The sequence below is a fragment of the Telopea speciosissima genome, chromosome 11, assembly GCF_018873765.1.
Source record: "Telopea speciosissima isolate NSW1024214 ecotype Mountain lineage chromosome 11, Tspe_v1, whole genome shotgun sequence".
In the NCBI taxonomy this organism is placed as follows: Eukaryota; Viridiplantae; Streptophyta; class Magnoliopsida; order Proteales; family Proteaceae; genus Telopea; species Telopea speciosissima.
The window spans coordinates 49,383,235-49,400,936 of record NC_057926.1 but is presented as its reverse complement, the minus strand read 5'-3'; the positions used below and the strand labels follow the sequence as shown (position 1 = coordinate 49,400,936).

The window sequence follows — 17,702 nt, the reverse complement described above, 5'->3', positions numbered from 1 at the left end:
TATGATTATAAAACTTCAAATGACGACAATAAGATATTGGAGGAAACCAATCGTGAAAACGACAAAATCGATTGAATGAACAAGTTATCTTGGTTCGTCAAGACTCTTTACAACCCCAATTCCAAGTCATCTACCAATATCTTCTACGTAAATTGTGGATTTTTAAAAGTTCGCGGGTTTCATTTCTTACCCATTTTAAACTCAATTTGAGACCGGAAGAAGTGTGGATACCGGAGCTTACCAAGTCGACCTTTCGATTCAAGGTTGGTTTCTATAATTTTGAATCATTTTTCGGTTTCTTTGGCTTACAAAACCCGAGGCGGAATCGAACTCAGGGGCTTCAGCTTTCTTAGACCCATATCTTGCCAACTGCGCTACCCCTTGGGGTTAATTATTGTATTATATTCTTAGTATGTGTTTCTTGGCCTTGATTCCATAAATCAATCCTTATTGGTACTCTAATGCCTTTGTTGTACATGCATTGAGTATCTGCATTAAAATATTTGATTACAATGCTGCTATTGGATTCCTTATGCTTTTGATTACCCTCATGATGTTTTAAATGCCTTCTCCTTAATTATAATTGAACTTAGAGACATCCCATCACCAGTAGCAACTGCCATTGCTGAAGGTCGATCACTTAGATCCAATCACCATGGAAGCCTTTGATAACTTACAGAAAGCTTTCACCAACTGGTCTGTGATCCGTCGGGTGTGGTTGTGGAAACTGCACTCAAACAATTATTACCATCGGTAATAAATTGGGGGAACAAATTGGACCACATCCAGCAAGTTTTACTTTCTCATGTTGTCGGCTCTGCTCAGGTGTGTTTCCTTCTAACAAGTGCTTACTGACCTCTCTCTCTGCATTTTGTGTTTTATAAATCAATTGAAACTTTAGAGATTATTGACTAGCTTATATTCCTCTTAGAAAACAAATTGCAAGTTAAATTGAACAGTAAAAAACACTAATAAAATTTCCACAACTGAGCTATACTACAGAAGACAGAAACCTATCATACAATTGGTTCAAGCACCTGGCCGGGTTTAAATCATCACTGGAAGTTGCATAAGAAACAACTAGAGATTCCAAAATGGGTGGGGGATTTGTGACTTTTTCAACTTTTTGTGAGAGAGGACACGACCGTGCATGCTTGCACGGCCGTGTATGAAATCTTTAAGAATCGTTATCACCTCCAATTCCTGCCCGCTCCAATTCCCTCCAATCCCTCACATAGGAGCGGAAATGACCACCTTACCCATTGCCCGAACACACTACCCAAGGTGGGGTAAGGTGGTCATTTCCGCTCCTATGCCATGGTCATTGCGATTCTAAGCTGCAAGATTCCCTGGCAAGTAATGCAGAAATGGTGGTCGATTTCGGTCTTCCTGAACTCAATTCAGTGGAGACTTACCCATTGCTACAGGGAAGCCTCATCTTCAGAAAAATCTGCTTTGGCTTCTCAGGCCCCTACTTCTGGCTCTTCGGACTCTGCTCTTGCTGAACTCAATAAATGGCATCATCGTCTTAGCCATCCGTCTCTTGGAGTGCTATCTATCTCATTTCCTAGTTTATATCTATTGCACCTGTTGGGGGTAGGCCAGGATCCTCTGGAATACCGGGGTGGCGGTGCACATCCGACAGCACAGCAGAGGTCAGATGGCACACATGGCCTCTACTGTGCCCCGGATGTGCATCGCCGGCCTGGTGCTTCCTCCTCTACTTATTGGCTGAGGTCGTGCTTAGTGATATGAATGGGACGGTGACTGTCGACCTCGCCTTCTGCCGATTCTTTGAGGACTTCGACCTTGTTGCAGGGTACGACTGAGGAGGTGCGGCTTATGCCCACCTCCTCTACATGATGGACTTCCCAGTCCTGGGTTCCCTATCGGGTGCTCCTATGTCATTTGGGTAAGTCTATCACCTCCAATTTGTCGGCATCTCCAATTCCTCTAATAGGGGGGAGCGAACCCCACCTTGGACAGTGTTTTTGGGCAAGGGATAGGGTAGTCATTTTTGCCCCCATGTGAGGAACTGGAAGAATTGGAGGGGGCAGGGAATTGGAGGGGATAACGATTTGCTTATTGTGTCACTTGTTTGAGTGGAGATCTTATCATGGTTAAAAGATTTAATTTCATTTAATTAAGTTGAATTCGTTTAAGTTGAAATAAAAATACGGTATGCTTTTTCTTTAGTGGCCAGAACAAAATCATAATCAATTAATTTCTTTGAAGGATACTTTTCCTTCATATGTTGATCTCATATCAGTGGATCTAGAAGATGATGATGATGATGGTGGTGGTGGTGGTTGAATGAACCCATGTGCCATCCATTGATGGATCAAATCATGATCATTTATTTCATGATCTTGTGGGAACATAGAACAATTGGCAAAACAAGGCTTCAAATGGAATGGCAGGTGGTTGGCACGAGGCTAGAAGATTAAAGAAAATCATATTTGGTTCTTGTATTTTCTTTTAATTTGGACCCTCAACTGCCGAGTTGCCCGGCAGAACTCTATTGCCAAGACACATCAAGGCGGTAAATGAGCACCTTACCCCCACTCGGGCAAGGTGCTCGGGTAGGGGTAAGGCGGTCATTCCCCACCTTGTTGTTGCTTCTTGTAGGAAATCATCTATTCAAGTTTGGATGATACATCTCTCTAATGTCTTCTTAATCATAATCCATCTCAGGTCAGATTTTCAATTGATACCTCTCTTCTGATTCTCTCATTTTTCCATTGTTTCTTCCTTGCTTCTAAAGCTGGGCGGTGCACCGTCTGATGCGCCACGTAGGTGCACTGGGCAGTGTACTGCACTTGAGACTTGATAGGATAAAAATTAATGTATAATGCTTTGTTTGTGTTATTTCTCTTTTTCGTTTAATCTTCTTGGCTTCTTTCTATTCGGAAAATTATCTGCTCCATTTCCTACCTGCTCCAAGTGCCTCTAATAGGGGAAGCAGTGGACTCAACCCGAGCCCGTTGTGTACACATGACTGCTACTGCGCCGCACGATGCGAATTTCTCTAGTTACAGCAGCAGATAAAAGTTCTCTATTCTGGGTCGATCTAGACCCATTCAAGGACTGATCCTGATCCTGATTCGGATCCTAATTCCGTGCTTTTAAATGACGTTGCTGCTCTCCTATGAACCCTCCCCCAATTTGACCTTAGTTATACTGATACATGCATATTGGGAGATCGATAAATTTTTTTTCCTTTTTATGTTTTAAAATTGTCCCTTATCTCCCTTGTTTCCAACCTTTTATCTCCTTTGAAGCCAAACAAGGCTGGGAGTAAAAAAGAGCGAAAAGTAACAAACCAGAGTCTAGCATCTATAAAAGTGAAGAAGGCATAAAGGATAAAAGGTCAGGGAGTCTTTCCTCCTACAAAGGTTCCAAAATAGCAAAACTATTGTTGGGTAATAAGTGTTGACTTTCAGGAGCCCCATACTGTGTACTGGTCTTCACTTTGTTATTTTAGATATGGGTTAGTTAGTGAATTTAGCTTGTCTCCAGGGAGGCGTGCACCCAGGGTGCTGCTAGGGGGCATCCTGCGGTTGAGCTGTGCCACATACATCTCTATGCATGCCTAGGGATGTGTGCGGCACAGCCCAACGGCTGGCAGCGCCCTATTGCCAAAAAAAATTCCATGTCTCAGTTGTTTCAGGTTTTCCCAAATCAACAGTACTGTACTTTATTTGACCTCAAAAATTCTGTTTGCCTTTCCATTGGCAGTTCCATATCAAATTATCTATGAAGAAGCAATCTAGTTAGGATTCCTCCCCATTTGATTGAATGAATGTATCATCCTCTCGTTGTGTTCTAAGTGTTTGTAGAGAAGTATAGGAGTTCTCCCTGGATCAGCAAACTCATGTAATTAGGAATTTTAAGAGATTCCTGTTCAGTTAGTCTCAAGTTTTAATTACTTAAATTTGATTAGAGCTTCCATGCCTTCTGCAGTGCCAGCAAAGGTTGGTTGAATCCACCATTGCGTCCTCTGTTGCTATAGTCTTAAATACCATAGTAATAAGTATCTCATATTACTGCGATTTTTAACTACAGTTTTGTTTCCACAGTTACAGTATCCTCAACGTATCCAGAACACTATTAATACTAAAAGGTGTTTGATAAAACCTGTTTCTGTAACAATTTTGTATTGATTAATATAAATTACAAAATTACATTTTTACTAAAATACATATAAAGTCATGGATGATAAGACATTAAAAATTATTTTTAATACAAATTTTTTTTTTTTAAAATATTGAAAAAAGGGTCTTGGTGGATTTGAACCACCATCCCCTTGGAACATGCTTGAGACATCCTCATGTTCCAAGTGCTCTACCAATTTGAGCTAAAGACCCAACAAGTAAAGTTTGAAATTTACAAGTTGGTACTTTCTCTAGCATAACTCAAAAGTTTGGTTTTGAGACCTATAAGTTGTTTCTTTGCCCTGATTCTTGTTGTGATGCCTACTTTTGACATTTTGAACCTAATCCATGGATTAGTTTCATATAGAGAACACTCAAAATAATACTTGTGATATTGACCCAAGTTTGATAGTATATATTGTTCTTGGACATCATATCAAATAAGGTTATCCGGAACATAACTCCTTCAATATAAATCAGATTTAAGCAATCTTGGATCATAAACCTTTCCAACAAATCCAAAATTGCTTAAATCTATTTTATATTGAAGGAGTTATGTTCTGGTCAAAAAACTTAATTTGCAAGCCAAATACCCTTCCCATGGATTTCTACAAGGTACGACAATTTCAAGGACAAAATTTTTGTAAGGTGAGGAGGATGTTACACCCGTGTCCGGATTTACTATTTAATAATGTTTTCTCTCTCGTATGACGTCTGCTGCCGTGTATGCTGGCGAGTTATTTTCACTTGTGGTCAAACCTAGCCACAAGATCATTGACCAGCTCACGGGCCTGCCTGTGGAGGAAATGTTCCTCAATTGGCAGTGGGAAAGATTTATCGATGGTGACTTCGTCGATCATCCTCCTAGCACGAGTCCATGAAGCGTGGAGTACCGGAGGGCGTATCCTGTGTCCCCACACTTAGATGTCTCTTTTAGCGATGAACTCAGTGTTGCGATTGGAAAACTATTCGGGATCACGAAGGACACGCCGACCAATCCATCTCGAGATGATGGTGTAATAAGCTTTGTTACTGGTATTAAGGTTTTAAAACATGGACTTAGGATCAAGATCCGGATCGGTACCAACCGATTCTTGATCAAACTCGGCTTGAATTGGCGCTGGAATAGTTGCTTTGATGCCCTTTAAGGATTTTGGGCTCAAGGATTAGACCAGTCAGATTGGCCAGAATCGGGATTGTTAATCTCTATTCTTTCTGAAAATATACTAGTTGTAATAATAATGAACATTTGTATATTGTTATCTAGTCTTGATAATTCAATTCCTTCCAAATTTTAATTCCTTCAAATTTCGAGTGAACTGCATTCACAATGGTTATGGGCACCATAAGTCCGGCCAACGTTTTCCACAAATTCTCCCTCACAAAGTGACAATCAACTTCAATGTGTGGCCTTCTCGTGAAACAGTGGGTTGATGGCAATATAGATAGCAGCTTTATTATCACAAAATAGTTTCATAGGTTTTGTAACTGGAAATCCCGACTCTTGAAGCAATGATTTCAATCACATTAACTCGATTGCTGTATGAGCCATGGCTCTATACTCAGCCTTAGCACTGGACCTGCACATAACTTCAGACTATTGAGCAAGGCTCTCATTTCAGCGACCAAATTAGTGCAAACCCCATAAAAATTGGAGAAGGCCGCAGTCAGCCCACCATTCTGGTCCTGAATGATCCCTCCACCTCCACTAACACTCGGGTTTCCCTTACTGGCGCCATCCACATTTAATTTCACCCAAGATAAGGTCCTTATACAAGGACCTGATCCAAACTTGAGGGGTAGGGTCATTTCAATAGGGGGGGGGGGGGAAGAGAGAGATAGATATAATGGGCGCTAACTTACGAAACACCGACAGTGTGTCTAGCCTTTTTCCCTATAAATAATTAGCTCCTACTTGCAAGTATGGGATGGTGGATCCAAATAGAAAATGAAAACCATTTAATATATTGATTAATTAATCCTTATGTTACACTCTGTATTTAGGACAAACCTCAAGGGATTGCAGTGTAATTTTCCCTTTTTTTTAAGGCCTGTTGTTTTTTAGGGTCTATTGAACAATATTTATTAATTAGTAGTTCGGGCAGGAGGTGAGGTCGTCATTTCTAGCCTCTTATGAGAGGAACCTACAAATCTGACCGGGCAGGGAGCCTGAGAGGAGTTAGATTCGCCTATGAGGCCCAATTAACTAAATGATGTAGTAACTGTGTGGGACCTTTATCCGCTGCTATAACTGGAGCGTTGCTATGCGCATCATGCGGCACAGCAGCGACCATGTGTACAGTAGCAGCCAAAGAAATTAAAATTTTTTTTTTATTAAATAACATAAATATAAATGGGAGTAGAAGAATACCATAGGAGACTAGCTAGATGCAAAAGTCGACAATATATTATAAACTAAGATCATAAATTTTTACATTTAGATTTTCTTATGTATAATAAAAGAAAAAGAAATTACAAATAAAAGGAAAACTAAGACACTTTAGCATAGTAGGTGGGTATTCAGGAGTCTAGAGACTCAAGACAAACAGAGAATTTCCAATCATCAGCAATAGAGTCAAAAGGTTCCCTAGAGATTGAGGTATGAAACCAGAGAGGTTATTGGAGTACATGGTCAGAGTAGTAAGGTCTTTCAATCTTCCCATTCTGTAAGGTATGGATCCACTGAAATGATTCTGATCAAGATACAAGATACTAAGACTGGTAAGAAAGCATAAATTTTTAGATATTTGAAGTATCATTTGCCGTATACATGGGTTGCTGCTGGTCCATGTTGTAGAGGACCCAATCCCAACTCATCGAAATTTCTGCCCCAAGCAAGAACAGAGTGCCTCAATAAAGAATCAAAATTAAATGATTTTGCAGCTGAGTTGTATTATAATTCAATAATGAAATGGCATTCGAAGATGTTAGTTTCTTAGGGAACCTCATCATCTGTAGTTGATAATCACAACTCTCTTACCTTCTCTTTTGTCTCCCGTTATCTATAAGAAAAAAGAGGATATACAATCCCACACCTCCGAAATGGATTTCCTCCCCCCACGCTAGAGGGTCCAGCCCTGCTAAACGATAGCAAAAACAGGAAAGCAGAATCCTAGGAACATTCCCCTACAAGGGGTCAGCTCACGGGTCCTTGTCCTTTGAATAACTCTATCTACGGTCATACTAGGATCGAGCCCTGCTATATATATATATATATATCATTTCTTACCACTTCTCCAATGGTCATTTTGGGCTTGCCCCTACCTCTTTTAGCTCCGTCAAACTAAATCTGGTCACTCTTTACTGGTGCATCCATGGGTCTCTGTTGTACATGACCATACTAGTATGGATCGGCTATATTGGGAGGGATCGGACGGTTTTGCCCTAAAATTTGATTAACAAAGCGTTTACGGGCAACTCTACACCCTCTTCGAACCATTCCATCAATACAAGATCGAGTAGGTATCGATATCAGGATAAACCCGATCCAATACAATTTTGTAAAACCATGACTCACATATAAAAGTTTAAGTCAGCAATTGGACGGCAATTGGAAGAGTTTAAGACTCAATTTCAACTATACTTGAGTCCAATCTATATAAAGATTGTGTAAGTTTTGGTCAAGTAACTATATCAGTTTTGGATAAAAATTCAAAATAGAGACATGGTCCTGAAATTAGACCGGAGACTCCACAAGGAGGGGCACTTTCTTTAGTAGGAATAAACATTGAGTGCCATCAACATTTGGGGATTTTTAAAACTTAGGTTCGAATTTTTCCAATTGAGTGTATTTATTCTAGAGGAAACAATTGTTAATGGGTGAATTCAAAGTCAGTGATATTTAATGCCCAAGATGTCTATTAGTATTATGTTAGAGATTTTAACTAAAAATAAATTGCAGAAAGTGCTTCTAAATCTTAATGTTATAATTAAAATTATAAAATTTAAACATTGGAGCGTGTGTTTGTGTTTGTAAAATCTAAAATCAGATTAAGAAATAGTATCTGCCGTGCTCTTGAATGTGGTGTCAATTGTTAATCAGTTTTTTTTTCCCTTCTTTTACAGACTACAGTAGCAGTAAGGTCTAATCACACACAACACATATCCGCTATATTTCATAATAATTAATCATAAGATGCTTTCCCTCTTTCTTTTTCTTTCTTTCTTCTTCTTCTTTTTTATTTTTTATTTTTTTGTTGATAAAAGCATTTTATTAACACTGAAACAAAGTTCGAGCAGAATCAGAGTACAAGGAAAGAAAAATACAAGAAGGGGGAGAATCATGCCAAGTGACGTTGAAGCTCCGCAAGATGCTAAAATATCAGCTATAGAGTTGGATTGTCTAAGAGACTGCTTGAAGATGACCTCTTTAAAAGACAACGATAACTGCAAGCAGTCGTTAATGATCGAAAGGATCTTCCACGAAATAGCAAGAGAAACCTTTATGAGGATATTGACCACACAACAGATTGTCATTAGATTAGGGAGTCTCAGAGTTGAGCTAATGTTAACGCCTTATGAATCGCCAATGCTTCAGCAACTAGGGCAAAGTTCCAACCAATTCCTTGCGAGAAACAACAAATAAACGAAGATTCAGAAGAACTGCACATTCCACCAATTCCAGCAATACCTGAGTTTCCTTTACCCTCTCTTTGTTTCAGAATTTGAACTTTCCCACCAATTTCAGAAGCAGCAACAGCGATATTGGCAAGATTTCAGTTTGGGCCAATCATTGCTAGGAAACTGGGGAGGTTGGGGGAAGGTAGCAAGGCTTATTTATTTATTTACTGTGTATAATCAAAACAGAAAAAGGGAAGCTGTTTTCTGTGCCGTAGCACAGGCTGCGCTCATGCACATGGGGGTGGGCGTAACGATCACCCTGCCCACCTGCACAGACTACCCATGTGTCTGGGCGCAGCCTGCACTACAGCATAAAGAACATTCTCCCAACTAAAAAATTGGAGAACTGAACTCTTTGAATCAACAGAACAGAACCAAACACCAAGAAAATGAACTATAGGGCAGGTAACTCGGCATCAGAGAGGAAGAAGGGCAGAAGGAGAGAGGAGAGGGAAGATGAGAAAGAAATTACAAAAAAAAAACACATTATGTTGATAGTGGTATGACATGGGCAAATATGTCAAGTTACAACAATGTTAATATATTTATAGGAAAAAGTTCTCTGTCCTGGAGTGTGGCCTACGCTAGCACTCCCATGAGTCCATCTCTCTCCTCCCCATGTGAAAAGACACCTCTACCCCCTTGTTTTAAGGAGCAGAGAGATAGACACATGGGAGTGTTGGCGTAGGCCACACTCCCTCCCTATATTTATAGTCATAAGTAATTTCTTGTAAATAGGTTATAAATACACATACAAATTATACCAAAGAGACCCTAAAGAGGTGGCCTTCATATTTGTAATGTGTCTCAATGTCCCCTTTTGATGGAACAAATTGATTTTTAAGAATATACAAGTTTTACTAAACAAATCCTGAGCTTTTGAATATCAACGGAAAAAAATATATATATATATCAACGTAAAAGCTAATTATTAGTTTTCACCCCGAGATAGAAGTAAAACCTCAATGACACTGAAAGTAAATAATTGTCAATGAGAGCATTCACTATTAGTGATATTCAATGCATAAGATATATGCATTATCAGGGTTTAAAATATGTAAGTACTAATAAATTATTATTTAAATAAACAAATAATTACTCAAACTAACAATTAATTTCATTTCAGCAATTTGAATACATAAGGCAAATTTTCATTGTTCTTCTAAATCTTGATGTTGAAATTAAGATTATAAAAGTTAGAGATTGATCAGTGTGCGTGTTTGTGTTTATGTCATCTAAAATCAGAGAAGCTTTGCATCGATAGTTCTTCGAGCAACTATTATCAATGCCAAATTGAAGGTAACTCGAAAATATGGAAGTTTTGGAAGTCCTCTTATAGGTTTGTCTTATCAAAACAGATTTATAGATGGAAAAGATCTAATCCATCATTCCATCATTCCTTCGATGCTATTGTGATGAGTTTTATAGTTCTAGTTGGTGCATGCACCAAACACCAAGAAAAGTGGACACAACTCATTGGATCCTCTTAATGTAGTTTAGGAGGCGCGGCCTGACCTCTATGTGGAGGATCCCTGTATTGGTGATTTGCGGAGTAAACATTGAAAAATGATTTCAGACGATCTGGCAGTCGGATTTCGACAATCCATATATATCGTTAAAAAGGTTTTTGAGAATAATATACAATTGTGCAAAGATCAACCATAAATTAGGCTAACAACACAGTCAAAATTGTGTCTGAAACAAGAGGACCTGCATAATTAGCGTATTATGAAATGATTGTCAAACAGTGTCATATTCGCACCAAAGCTTTATATCTTTAATATTATAAAACACTACTATCTAAAAAGTTTCAGCCAATTCTGTTGGGCATCCAAGTCACTATGGGGGCAAACAATTATTTTCTCACAGTACAAACCCTGAGAGCAATTTGAGGGTTAAATCACTAACAATAGAAGAGGGAATATTCTTAGGGTGACAAAATCCAATGTCCACGTGGCACAATGAGGAAGCCTTGTAATAAATCGGCCAAAAGGATTTTGTCCAGCACCCTGCCAGGGTTGCATGTGCCCCGGACTTGGTGAGGTGTGAAAAGACCGCCTCACCTCTGCTCGGGCAAGGCACTCGGTCTGGGGTGAGGCGATCTTTTCACCCCTCACTGTGTCCGACGCTGCACATGCAGCCTGGGCAATATGCTGGACAGGAGCCGAGTCCACAAATCGGACTACAACCGAGCATCGAAAACAATTGGGCCAGGTTAAGCCTGACACCAGGCCGTTTAAGTAACCGGATAGGGTCTATTGAACCCTCAAGTGTCCAACTCATGAGGAATGTCTGATCTTGTAGATTAGTTAACAGAATAGTGCTTCTAGAAAGTAACCCACACCTGGAGTTTCGTTTGGCTGAGGCATCATATTTGTCACATCCAAATCCCTCAGTCCAATTTGTTAATCAAAGAGAGACACAATCAACAAGGATTTTATATATAAAAAAGAATGTTATATGAGAAAAAGAACGCTACCAGGTTGTGTGGCTCACTGGTTCCTGTGCCTAAACACAGGAGCTTGTGACCCACCTGCTCTCCATTTATTATAAGGATCTCCACCACAGAATCTCCATCACTTAGCTGTCAATCCTCTTGACTGTACATACCTTTTATATCTCAATCATATCTCTACCTTCTAGCTGGAAATAAGATTGTAATTAATTATAGATATGATTGAATCTCCAATTGAGATCAATCACCTTCCATTAAGGAGAATGTTTCTCCATTTTACTGTATAAATACCATACGATACATCAATGAAATTATCAAGCTCTCATAGTTTTACATGGTATCAGAGCGTCGCTCGGATGGATCTATTGAGCGATATAAAGCACGACTTGTCGCCAAGGGGTTCACACAGACCAAAGGCCTTGATTATAATGAAACTTTCGCTCCTGTAGCGAAACAGGTCATTGTACGCTGCCTTCTCTCCCTTGCAGCAGTCCGACACTGGCTGTTGCACCAAATGGACGTCAACAATGCTTTTTTTCATGGGGATTTGGCCGAAAAAGTTTACATGACTATTCCCCCCAGATTTGCCAAACAGGGGGAGCATCACGTGGGTCGCCTGCACAAATCTTTATATGGGCTCAAACAGGCTTCACGGAACTGGTTTGAGAAACTGTCTGCTGCTCTTGCCCAAGCTGGTTTCACTCGATCAAAGGCCGACTACTCCCTATTTACCCGTTCAAGCACATCCTCATTTACTGCCCTACTCATCTATGTTGACGACATTATCATCACAGGGAATGATCCGGTCGCCATTACTCTATTAAAACAACACCTTCATTCCCAATTTTAGATTAAGGATCTCGGCCCTTTGAAATACTTTCTCGGTATCGAGGTCGCCCGTGCCAAGCGAGGGATCCATCTTTCTCAGTGGAAATATGCTCTCGACATCCTTGCTGATGTTGGTTTAACAGGCAGTAAACCGTGTACTTTCCCAATGGAAGCCAATTTCAAACTCACCCCGGATGATGGTGCTCTACTTCAAGATCCGACTGTTTATCGTCGTCTCATTGGTCGGTTGTTGTACTTAACCATCACTCGTCCTGACATCACATATTCGGTCACTGTTCTCAGTCAGTTCATGAGGACTCCTCGTGAACCACATTGGCAGGCGGCTTTGTGCATTGTCCGGTACATCAAATCTTGTCTGGGAACTGGCATACTTCTATCCTCATCTAGCGATTTACGCCTCAAAGCATATTGTGATGTTGACTGGGGTGCTTGTCCTACTACCCGCCGATCCATCACTAGCTACTGTACTTTTCTTGGTGACAGTCCGATCTCTTGGAAGTCCAAGAAATAGCATACGGTCTTTCGTTCCTCTGCTGAGGCGGAATACCGTGCCATGGCATCGGCTTCTTACGAGATCACTTGGTTGCAATCCCTTCTACGAGAGCTCCATGTCCCTCCCCATCCGGCAATACTCTATTGTGACAACCAAGCGGCCTTACACATTGCCTCTAATCCCGTGTTCCATGAGCGCACAAAGCACATCGAGATGGATTGTCATCTGATTCGGGACAAGATCTAGGCTGGTACTTTATCTACGGCCCACATACCATCCAAATCTCAAATTGCTGATGCACTCACCAAAGTTTTGGGTTACTCTGATTTTCTACCTCTCACTCGCAAGTTGGTTTGTGACTTGCACTCTCCAACTTGAGGGGGAGTATTACAAGGATCTCCACCACAGAATCTCCATCACTTAGCTGTCAATCCTCTTGACTGTACATACCTTTTATATCTCAATCATATCTCTACCTTCTAGCTGTAAATAAAATTGTAATTAGTTATAGATAGGATTGAATCTCCAATTGAGATCAATCACCTTCCATTAAGGAGAATGTTTCTCCATTTTACTGTATAAATACCATACGATACATCAATGAAATTATCAAGTTCTCACAGTTTTACACCATTAAATAAAAAAATTGCATCTATGTTGAACCCCCTGCGTTGTTACAAGTGCTATATGACCAGACTTCGATCTCATGCCATATAGAAATTGGGAGAGTCTAAAATAATGTCCAAATACCAATGGATATCCATGGACATAAACAGAGATAGATGCATGCAATACTCGTGGATTATGTCAATTGAATTAGAGATGAAAACGGATCAGATATGAATTGAATGTGATCGGATTCAGATATTTCATGACAGAATACGAATATCCCTAAACGGATACGGATACACATGCGAATTGAATTTAAATTTTCGACTATCCGTTTACATCCCAAACTTGTGTAACCCAGACCTTTCTCCCTTGACAAATATTATTTCAATCTCAATCCAGGTCTCTCAGTTATCAGTCTCATGATTCTCATTTCTTCATTCCTTAGAACTTGTTGAATCTTCAAAAACCCTCAAGATTATTAGTTATTTAATTTTATTAGTTGAATATCTATTGGTATCAGATAAATCTTTTTCAGAATATTGCGAATTTTTTTTTGGTTATCCCTAAACGGATATAAATACCTCTAAGCAAAACGGATGCGAATCAAATTCGGATTTTTGAATATCCATTTACATCCCTAAATTGGATGAGACTCTAAAAATTTCGGTTCGTATCCTCTTTATCCAATAGTCAAAATAATCACAATATTTGTCCTTGTGGCACAATGAAGAAGTCTGGGCAGAAATTCCTTCCCACCTGCCCTACTTAAAAACCTTTTTACCAAAATGAAATAATAGTAGCAGTAGCCGAAAAGACAAAATTTGGATTCTGTACGGCTGGGCAGCCGAGTGGCCACGGTGTAGCCTCACACAGGAGGGGACGAAATGACCATCCCACCCCTAGGAAAAGAGAGAAGTAAAGCCATTAAAAAAATTTTATTTGTCTATGACTTCAGATATAAAAAAGCTATACAAATGATATTGCAAGTGATCTTTTTAAAGAATTTTTTGGGTAGATGATGATATAGCTTCTAGTTACTAAACGTTCAAACAATCAAACTATTAGTTCTCTGTGGATGAACTGGAGGCCTGCTGTTGCCCAAGAAACTGTTGTTCCTCCTTACATTAGCTGCATAACAAGAACCCCTTGAAGGCTTCTTTGTGATAGTCTTTGAGCTGGTTTTGGGAGCCCAAGGTTTCTGACCTTCTGACAATCCTCCATAGCTCTTGCAGGACTTGAGCTTCTTGTTGTATGGGTTCTCTGGTTTGGCAAGATCCTCTAAGCTCCTCACATTGGATAAAGATGTAAATGATTGTGATTTTCCTTGGAAATACTTTGATAATCCTCTCCTGCAAAACCCATCAAGTGGATGATCAGAACTAGCATAGATATCTAGAGAAAGAGAGAGAGACACTCCAAGGGTGCCCAAATCTGAATTTGAATGCAAAAGCGATGTTCTTCGATCCGTTCTGTGCATCATTGATTTTAATCAATGGTAAGGACACCATCGTTAATGATGCAAAAAAGAAAAAAGAAAGAGAGAGAGAGAGAGAGAGGTCCTTACTTAAAAGGGAGTTGTTGCATGAGAGAGGACATCTCATACAAAGGGCCATTATTGGAGACTTGATCGGGCGAAGAAGACTCATTCGTCGTTGCATCATCCATGAAATCGGAAAGAATCGATGAAATCGAATTACTCGAATTGTCTGAAGTAGAAGAAGAAGAAGAAGAAGAAGCAGAAACTGAATCAACATCATCACCTCCCTCATGAGCTTCAACCATGATCCCATGACAGTTTTGTTGGTGAAAGGAAGAATCCATTCTCAATCTGATTAACTCTAGAGCCTCTTGATGTATTTTTCTTCAATATGACTAATACCCAACAACCCAAATGTGTTTTTGAAGATCTAAAGAGAAGGAATTTGTAGTTGAAGATAGGTCTTCTATCTATCTAATCTATATCTCATGTTGCCATGTGGGAAGACTTGAAACACTCCTTCTAAACACTCATGTACATTGTACTAAGGATAGATAGAAAATCTTGATATGGGTCCTAATAAATTATCCAAGTATTTATTAAGGATAAGTTTGGTTATTTTTCCTAATTTCTAGATTCGGCATTATCCACTTTTCCACACCTTGTCCCCCCCCACCCATTTTACTATGAAAAGAAGCATAATAGAAAGAGAGAGAGAGAGAGGATAAGGTCTACTACCTTGAATTCATCCATATCTGCACCGACCATATGACAACACATCATCACACTTTTAATTTTTTTAATTAATTTATCCTCTTTCTTGTTCATCCCAATTTGTTCTTTTGCAACAAAGGTTATATAGGTCAAAAGAAGTCTCTGATCTCCTCCGCCAATTGTAGTAAAGTAAAGATTCCCTAATCACTATTCAAATCCTAATTTTGGGCATAAGTAGATCATTATGTAAGTGATAAACAACTATTAACACTTAAGGATTTGGGATTTGAGATTCGAGATTAGGGAATTCTCTAATCTATAAAGTAGGGAACAACCCTTTACAGGTTGGATTTTATAACACGTTAAGTAAGAAATCTTGTTCCTTCTGGTTTTCCTCTTACCCAACGAAGTCAAAAACAACTTTCCCACCCCAACCGCACCTCCAAAAAACATAAAATAAAATAAAATAAAATAAAATTATCGATTCCAACGGGCCGGACTGGTGGTTTGATGGTCCAACCATTTCATCAAAAAAAAAAAATAAAAAAATTGAATCATTTTAGAACCAATTGGTCCAACCCTTCTACAATTTTTTCTAAGATAACCAGGGCATCAGATTGTTCAGGCAAAATGGTTGTACAAGTCATCTGTAGGTCACTCTACCCAACAATCCAATATTCCAAGCTGAGGGTTGTAACGGTCCAAACCATGGTCGAACCATCTGGTCCAATCCTTATAACCTTTCTTTATCTTTTCAATGAAAGACCCTTCCAAACAGTCCTAAAACCCTTACAACTTGCCCCTAGTTTCTCTAATATAAATAAATAAATAAATTGCCCCTAGTTTTTTCTCAACAAGTCATTTGTCATAGATGGGCCTAAGCCCATGTCCCCAAAAAAATAGAAAAAAGTTAAAACGTGGCATTGATGTGTTCAATATCTTGATTTCCCTCCATACCTTTGTCTCAATCCTTATCCATTCTCCAACTCCATTCCATGCAAGAAGAGAAAGAGATCTAGATAGAGAGAAAAACTTGGATTGGGTCTTGAGAGAGAGGAAGTGGGATTGGGTTTTGGACATAGGGTGGAGGGAGGTGAGGAGGAGGCATAACGTGCAATGTTGGGGCCCACATGAGGGCTTTGGGGACAATTCCTGTTGGTTTCTCACATGAAAATGTGGGTGTATAGTGTGTGTGTCATTTTCGGTGCACATGTATATTGAATGCTTTGTAGGTTTTGCTTCAATCACACACACCCACTTCTTTTATAAAGTCTGACCTTTTTTTCTCTTTTAATTTTTTTAATTTTATTCAATGGAGGTAGTATCTCCTCACGTGATCTCATGGTGGCAAATTTAGGTTCATTAATAGTGGGGGGACCTATCAAATAATGTTTGTTGGACCCACTAGGGTCCAGCCATTGATGGTCCTATGATTCAATCCAAATATAATAGTAATCCTAAGGAAAGTTTTGTCTTCTGTATCTGGAAGACCCCATAACAATGGTATGGCACTATGCAGTATGGGGCCTATGGGTGTGGTTACAACTTACAACTAGGTAGTCATGTTGGAAAAATTGTCCAGACCATGTTTCGAACTAAAAAACGGGGTGATTCGAGTTTCCATTTTAACCAGGTTTAATCGTCCACTCCAGTTCGATTTTAAAAACTAACTATTATTTGGATTTAGAAAATAAAAAACCAGTATAATTGGATTAGTTTTAACAATCTTATTTGAATTTTACTACTTTTCTGTTTCATGGAGTTCTGTTGTCCCCTATCACTAAATTTCCCCATTACCCAAAAAGAAACCAAAAAAAAAATAAAATAAAATAAAATAAAATAAAATAAAATAAAATAAAATTGATTTTTCAGTCAAGATAGTTCTTAAACGAGTAATCTCTTAAAGCTCGTGGATGTTAAACCAATTACTGTATGATTCCGGCTATGCTGGACCTCTGGTTATGCATTCAGTTTGTATTAGGGGTGCAAGTTTGATCTTGACGGCCTGAACTTGCCTTGAGCCCGAACAAGGTCTGGGTTGAGATATCCTAGTCCTGAGGGCGGGTCAAGATTGGAAATTTCTAGCCCTCCATCAAGGTTGGGTTGGGCCAAGGTTGAGGCCTCGGGTTGTGCCTGACCCAGCCCAACCCGATCTTGTCTTCTACTTCATGTTCTTTCTTCTTCTTTCCAATCTGGCCAGCCCATGCATCTCCCTTTCCCAATGTTTAGGGCCAATCAAGGTCAATCCGGTCCAACCATAAAGGTAGGTCAGGGTTGGATTTTTTTGGCCCTCAGTTAGGGCTGGGCTTGGACCCAACTAAGGGGGCT

At 39.5% G+C, this 17,702-nt stretch overlaps 1 protein-coding gene across 1 annotated transcript; it reads right to left on the bottom strand.

The window, feature by feature from the left end:
• Positions 1-14,086: 14,086 nt before the first annotated feature.
• Positions 14,087-15,133, bottom strand: LOC122645588. Its single transcript, XM_043838893.1, has 3 exons — positions 14,931-15,133; positions 14,748-14,894; positions 14,087-14,532 (listed from the first exon to the last, which is right to left on the bottom strand). Exons 1-3 carry the CDS (start codon positions 15,002-15,004, stop codon positions 14,229-14,231), a joined length of 525 nt encoding a protein of 174 aa, XP_043694828.1. The 5' UTR covers positions 15,005-15,133; the 3' UTR covers positions 14,087-14,228.
• Positions 15,134-17,702: the final 2,569 nt, after the last annotated feature.

Excerpts from the sequence above, each read along its gene's own strand:
- LOC122645588 (XM_043838893.1), bottom strand. The coding sequence starts at position 15,004 with ATGGATTCTTCCTTTCACCAACAAAACTGTCATGGGATCATGGTTGAA. Across the intron at positions 14,895-14,930 it reads GAGGGAGGTGATGATGTTGA|TTCAGACAATTCGAGTAATT; the intron begins TTCAGTTTCTGC and ends TTCTTCTTCTAC. Across the intron at positions 14,533-14,747 it reads ATGCAACAACTCCCTTTTAA|GAGAGGATTATCAAAGTATT; the intron begins GTAAGGACCTCT and ends TGGGTTTTGCAG.